The sequence below is a fragment of the Pseudozyma flocculosa genome (assembly GCF_000417875.1).
Source record: "Pseudozyma flocculosa PF-1 unplaced genomic scaffold scaffold00006, whole genome shotgun sequence".
Classification (NCBI taxonomy): domain Eukaryota; kingdom Fungi; phylum Basidiomycota; class Ustilaginomycetes; order Ustilaginales; family Ustilaginaceae; genus Pseudozyma; species Pseudozyma flocculosa.
The window spans coordinates 957,823-964,585 of record NW_006920874.1 but is presented as its reverse complement, the minus strand read 5'-3'; the positions used below and the strand labels follow the sequence as shown (position 1 = coordinate 964,585).

The window sequence follows — 6,763 nt, the reverse complement described above, 5'->3', positions numbered from 1 at the left end:
CAGGCAGCGACAGCCGGCATCAAAGCCGGCCAAATCTGGCCTGGCCTGGGCCTGGCCTGGCCAAGCGGCGGTACGGCCCGTGCCGCCGGAATCGGCGAGAATCCGCGGCGCTGCCGAACGAAAAAAAGTCCGCGCTCGCCCCGCGGCTGGATGACGGCAGTAGTCAGACAGGCAGGCAGGGAGGCAGGCAGCTGGCTCGGTGGGTGCGTGCGGCTTTGCCCCACCTTCGGAAGGATCCGCAGTAGTTTCCGCTTCTTCGGAGCACCAGCCGCGCTCGGATCGATGCCGTAACGGTGGAAGGCCATCGCACGCACGTGGGCCTCTGCTGTCCTTGCACCACGCACAGCAGGCTAGGCTAGGCTAGGCTTTCCGGCGGCTCCAAGGTCCAGTACTAGTGCTGGCGGGGCTACCGAGTCCATAGCACCTATCCATCGACGGGGCGCAGCAGTCCGTGTCGCGGCCGCACCCTCATAAAGCTGCCCTAGCCTGAACGACGACAGCTCGCCATCGACCGCTTCTTGTCCGCCACCATCACGCATCCTTTCCTGCTCGCCATCATCGGCCCATCCGACTTCTTGCTCGGTCTGCTTGCTTGCTCCCTTTTCCTCTTCGGCCCCTCTCCGCCCCGCCGGTATAGACGCGGATCTCATCCCAACGATGCCGTGCACTCGCTTCTCGATGCGGCTGCTGACCGCGGGATTGCTGGCGAGCACGCTGCTCGTCTCGGCCTCGCCCGCCTATCTGCTGGACCGCCAGCTGCACCTCGAGCCTCGACAGGCCAATGACACTGCCACGCCCACCACCGACGCCGCGGGCGCCTTCCCGACCGACGTGGGCTACCTCGGTACCACCAAGCCGGGCGCCGCTCCCTTCCTCGTCGTCAACGACCGCATCCCCGGCTCCCGGGGCAACTCGCCCGTCGAGACGCGATGGAACACGACGGGCCCATCCGACCCGTCGTTTGACATCTTCAAAAACGTGGGCAACGAGTCGCCCTACTTTTCCACTCCCCTCTTTGCCAGCTTCCAGGAAAAGGCCGCCGTGCTGCCCGAGACGTGCACCGTGTCCCAGGTGCACCTGCTCCACCGCCACGGCGCGCGCTATCCGACCTCGAGCACCACCGAGGGCGCCCCGCTGTTTGGCGCGACCATCGCAAACGCCTCCAAGGCCGACGCCTTCAACGCCACCGGACCGCTCAGCTTCCTCAACGACTGGCAGTACCAGCTCGGCGCAGAGCTCCTCGTGCCCCTCGGCGCCCAGCAGCTCTTTGACTCGGGCGTACATGCCTACTACCGCTACGGCCGCCTCTACAACGCCACCACCCAGCCCCACAAGCCCGTCGTGCGCACCACGTCCGAGTCGCGCATGCTCGACTCGGCCCGCTACTTTTCCCTCGGCTTCTGGGGCTGGGATGCGCCCAACCTCATCAACCTCGAGGTCGTCCTCGAGGCCGGAGAAGGACTCGCCCCCGGCGCCTTCAACAACACCCTCGCCCCCTACGACACGTGCAACAACAGCGACACCATCACCGTCGGCGACACCTACCTCCGCCCCGTCTGGGACGAAATCTACCTCGCCAACGCCACGAAGCGCCTCCAGCCCTACGTCGACGGCCTCAACCTCACGACCGACCTCGTCTACGGCATGCAGAGCCTCTGCGCCTACGAGACCGTCACGCTGGGCTACTCGGACTTTTGCTTGCTCTTTACCCAGCAGGAGTGGGAGGGCTACGAGTACGACCTCGACCTCCAGTTCCAGGGCGACTACGGCATGATGTCCCCCACCGGCCGCGCCCAGGGCATCGGGTACGTCCAGGAGCTCCTCGCCCGCCTCACCAACACCACCCTCGCCGCCGGCAACCTCAACGTCACGACCCAGAACACGACGCTCGACTTTGACCCCGCCCGCTTCCCCATCGACCAGCCGCTGTACTTTGACTTCACCCACGACGACGTCATCGTCAGCGTCCTCGCCGCGCTCAACTACCAGCAGGTCGTCGGCGACTTCCTCGATCCGACCAAGCCGGACCCGAACCGCACCTTCCGCCTGTCGCACATCACGCCATTTGCCGCCCGCCTGTTTTTCGAAGTCGTCGACTGCACCGGCGGCAGCGGCAGCGGCAGCGGCTCGGTCGAGGCGGGGCGATACATCCGCACCGTCCTCAACGACGCCGTCGTGCCCCTCGACGACAACCAGGGATGCCAGCCCAACGACCACGGCCTCTGCAAGCTCGACGACTTTGTCAGGTACCAGCAGCAGAATGCCGAAAAGGCCGCCAACTTTGACAAGGCCTGCTTTGGCGTCAACGGCACCGACTTTACCATCACCGGACCCGTCAGGAACGGCACCGTCTACTAGATAGCGTAGGTAGGATCGCAGACCGACCATGGAGGCGAGACGGTGTGTGGAAGGCGATACAGCCCATTGCCCGGGACCAGTGTCACAGACCTGCTCTTGTCGGGACGTGCCATGCTCTTTCTATCAGTCGCGACGTGAATACGACGAATGGCGCCACTTTTGGCTCGCCGAGCGGCTTGAAACGCAGCGGATCAGGGACACGCGCATCGACCAGGTTACCCCCACTTCAGCCCTGGTGTGACTGCATCTGCAGCACCGAGCCCGCTGCTGGAGCAAAAATGCCCTCTGAACAGCAGGGTGCTGGGCTTGAGCGAGGCGGTGGAAGACACAAGGTGACCAGCAGGCTGATCACAGACCATCTCTTGAGCATCAGCCTCACCGGCATTCCGAGTTCAGATGCTGAAAAAGACGTGATGAGCATCTCTGTCCTCCGACCCTGCTTCAAAGGACTGAAGACTTGATGAAGAGTGGAGGGGATTGTGGTTGTTGCAACCCTCACAGCAGCAGCTGCATGCAAGCAGATGCCAGCTTGCTGAAGAGTTTGAGGTAGTGGCATGCCCCCTTGTTGTAGCCTGGTTAAAGATCAGGCCATGCAGGGTGGCATCCAGTCGACAGCCCATGAGACAGGCCTGTTCCCTTTGTGAAGAAGAAAGAGCTGAAGATGGGACTGTCTGTGGGCCTGCAGACAGATCTTGAAGCTCTCTCAAGAAAAGGATCTGGAGCAGAACCGAGACATAGCAGGGAGCTGTAGGGCTACAAGAGTCCAGAAGACTGACCGGCATCTGCAACTGCATCAAGCACAGCATGACTTTGCTTGAGCATAGTCGCATGCCCTCTTGCAACATGCCCGGTGTGCTGGTGCCAGCTGGATCAGCCTGGACGTTGGTCAACATCTTATGAGTCATGGGAGCGTACTCGGAGAGCAAGACCTTTGCCAGATTCAAGAGCGTCTTGGTTTTGGCAATGTTGTTAGCGATATCCTTGCCCAGCCTTGCCATCTGTTGAAGCACAGCTTCAAACTGCCTTGTGCGTTGAGCTGTGGGGCTCTGGCAGCCTCAAAGGTCTCACACCACTCCTGGCCTTCCTTTTTGCGCTGAGCTGCAGCAGCCTCATGAGAGCTGGTGGGAGCAGCTTCTTCCAAGTCAAGACTGATGCAGGCGTGTTGTTGACATTGCTACACATCAGTCCTTCTGTGCAAACACGCACGCCAAACACAGCAAGCCTACCTTATCCAGCGCTTGATGTCGGGCCATTAATCGACAACTTCCCCACTTTGGCAGGGCGCAACCATGCTTCAGGTGCTTGTTGGCGCCGAACAAGAGCCGATGGGGGGACGCGTCGTCTTCTCTATCATGCTCACCCACCTCGAACGAGCCCTTATCCACTCGAGGCCGTTCCTGCTGCTGGTCGAATGTCGTATCGAGACGGCAGGATGAGGGCACCGCAGTTGCGGGCCGGCTGTTGCGCTGTCTTTGCCCGCGACGACCAGCCAACCACTTTGCCTGCCCTGACTCGTCGGAGGTGTATACAAGGCGAGGGCCTCGACGGATGCTCCGTTCTCGTCTCGACAGACGACTTCGTCCCCTCGCACGACGCTAGCGCAGCACCGGAGCCAAGCTAGGCGATCCAGACAAGATGAAGTTGTCGCCCATCGTCGCGACCCTCTCCCTCCTCGCTCTCCCAGCGTCTGTCCACGCCCAACAGCCGGCGGTACGACCTCACCCCGCCCATACACCCTATACCTTCCAGCCTCTGCCTGGCGGCGCGACAAACGTGCGGTACTATAGGATCGACAACGTCGGTACCCTTCGTCTCTACACCGACCGCGGCGGAGTTAGGTGGCTCTCGTTCCAGCGCTCCGACCACGGCGCGGGCGGATGGTGGATCGGCAAGCTTCGAGAGGGCGGTCTCTTCGTCGAGCTCAGCGCCGCGACTGAAGTATCCTGCGGCTCCGACCAGGCCGACTCGCTCTTCCGCGCTTGTCGATACTTTGGCGACCCGGCGCACGCCCGTGACTTTGGGCTTTGGGCAGATCAACCTCATCGGTACGTGGTCGCGCGCCACCCACCACGTCGTCGCCCTCGCCCTCCCGCTCGTGGCATCCTTGTGCAACATCTGCGAGACTGACCGTCCGTCCTTCTTCTCTCACCCTCTCTCCTCCTCTCCGATCGACACGGCTCGTGGCGACGCAGTCGACAACCGACCCAACAAGTCCGGTGTCCACCCGATCGGCGCGTTCACCTAGCACTGACACCCGTCAGGGAGGCGGGCGGGCGCTCGCTCGCACCGACGTCGTCGGACAGCCTGGTACCACGACGCCGACACGCGGGCGCTTGTCCGCTCAAGGCGCCTGCTCGCGATGTGCTGCTGCAGCGAGGGCCTGCGAGTCCGTCCTTGCGCGCGTGCCTCCAGAAGACGCACCCTGTCCGGCCACGGCCACCCTACGTCGTCTAGCTTGGTCGTTTGTCTCCTCGCACACGTCGCCCAGATCCGCGTTATCAATGGCAGCTTCACGGGCCTAGATGGTGCGCCGCATCCCGTCTCAGATCTCGATCGATCTCGCTTCTCCTTCGTTGATCTAGTATTGCAGCGACGGCGGTCACCAAGCAGGCGCATCATGCCGCCGTCTAACGCTCGAATCGGCTAGTGTGACGCTGCGCTCGAAAAGGGGCGGGCGAGCGGTTTAAGATCGCGACGAGAGGGCAGCCTGGAGAGCAGTGTAGACCTCGACCTCGATCTCGGCCTCGGCCTTGGCCTCGGGCGACGAGGCGGTCGAGGCGACACGCTGAGCGTCGGCGAGGGCCGATCGGACAGCCTGGGGATGGGTTCGAAGGGCAATGACGGGGGGAACGCGGAGAGACTGGGTCAGGAAGCTGGCCGCGTGGGTCCGAGGGAGAGGACGCATGCCGACTCACCTCGGTCGAGAACTGGTCAAGAGTGTAGGCCTCGATAGCGTTGATAACGAGCTTGTTGTTGGGGTGAACGGTGGCGAAGCCACCCGAGACTGCAGGGGCACGAAGGGATCGCGCAAGACGACAAGGGCAAGGGGAGTCAGCACGGTCTGTGCGATCGACCAAGGGATTCGAGTTGCCGCACAGAGGAGCCCTTTCGACTGGAGCCTGGTGCGACCACCCGATGCGACCCGAATCTCGCACGGCTGTCGCAAGTCGCCAGATGAGGATGATCCTGCGCACGGCAGGCGTGTTCGACGAGCCGATACCTTCGGATCATACCATGTCCCTCGGCGCGGACCCCGGCGTAGCAGCAGCGCAGGTTGCCCTGTTGCGCCAAAGCCTTCCCTCTTCCAACCGACGACGTCACGATGGCGCCTGCTCCCGCTGCCCCCAAGGTGCATGCCGCAAGACACTCACCGAACCACTTCTTGGTGCCGCTGGACTCGACGACCTCGAGGAGGCCGGGTCGGAGCTCCTCGACCGAGGGGACGTGCGCGGCAAGGATGCCCATGTCACCGGAGGCCGAGGCGATGTTGACCTGGGTGACCTCGCTCGAGTCGTAGATGGCCTGCGGGGACGATGTCGAGAGAAGGGAGGCGAGGGGAAGAGGAGGGGGAGGGGGGAGGAAGAGGAGATGAGCAAGTGACGCTCGGACAGTGTGCGAGCAAAGTGCGCTTTCATGTCGAGGCACGATCGGCCTTGGCAGGTGCAGGAGCACGATCCGGTGGCCGTGGTGGCCATCGCTGCTGGTGCCAGTGAAGAAGCAGAAATGGCGAGTGGACGAACGCACCTCGTGAGGGAGGATGAAGCTCAGCTTGAGCTTGTCACTGACGGCCTCGGCGTAACCACGGCGGGCACCGGCAAGACCGAGGGACGAGGACCTGGCGACGGTGGCCATCCTCGAGCCACGGAGGGCAGTCTGAGCGGCGACGCGAGCGAAGACCATTTTGTTCGTGAAGAAAGCGAGTACGGCGAAGACGAGGCGAAGGTGAAGGTGAAGGCGAGGGTAGGGAGAGATGGCAGATGGAGGATAGGATGACGAGCGTGGTGATGGTTGTGTGGAGTGTCTGCTATGGCGCTGGCTGCTGGCGGCTGGCGGCTGGCTTGGCGGGCAGCCGGCACCCAAAGGGCTGAAATCTTCGCGGCCGTCTGCCCCTCGTCCCGGCCTGGCCCACCCACACCGGGCGACGGCGGCAGCAGCAGCCAGAGCTGCAGCGCGCGGGCCCCGGTGCGGGAGGCCAGCCCTGACCCTGGCTCTGGCCCTGGCCCTGGCTCTGGCCGGGGCGATTTTCGAGGCGGCCGTGATCGGCTTCTCTCGGGACAGCCCCCGCTCATTGGGCCCACTTCGGATCCGACTGCATCTCCGCACACACCCACACACACACGCGCCCACACGCTTCGCTGCCGGTCCAGGCTGGCTGGCTGGCTGGCTGGCTGGCGGTCTCCTCTCT

General features: G+C 63.4%; 2 protein-coding genes across 2 annotated transcripts; one reads left to right on the top strand and one right to left on the bottom strand.

Annotated features, from left to right (window-relative positions):
* Positions 1-657: 657 nt before the first annotated feature.
* PFL1_02418 (uncharacterized protein) lies at positions 658-2,358 on the top strand (the record flags this gene model as incomplete). The annotated part of the gene is made up of 1 exon (XM_007879930.1): positions 658-2,358. The coding sequence occupies one exon, from the start codon at positions 658-660 to the stop codon at positions 2,356-2,358; it is 1,701 nt and encodes a 566-aa protein (XP_007878121.1).
* A 2,683-nt stretch (positions 2,359-5,041) lies between these two features.
* Positions 5,042-6,258, bottom strand: PFL1_02417 (uncharacterized protein; the record flags this gene model as incomplete). Its single annotated transcript, XM_007879929.1, has 4 exons — positions 5,042-5,173; positions 5,274-5,362; positions 5,730-5,880; positions 6,103-6,258. The coding sequence occupies 4 exons, from the start codon at positions 6,256-6,258 to the stop codon at positions 5,042-5,044; spliced, it is 528 nt and encodes a 175-aa protein (XP_007878120.1).
* Between the last annotated feature and the right edge of the window lie 505 nt (positions 6,259-6,763).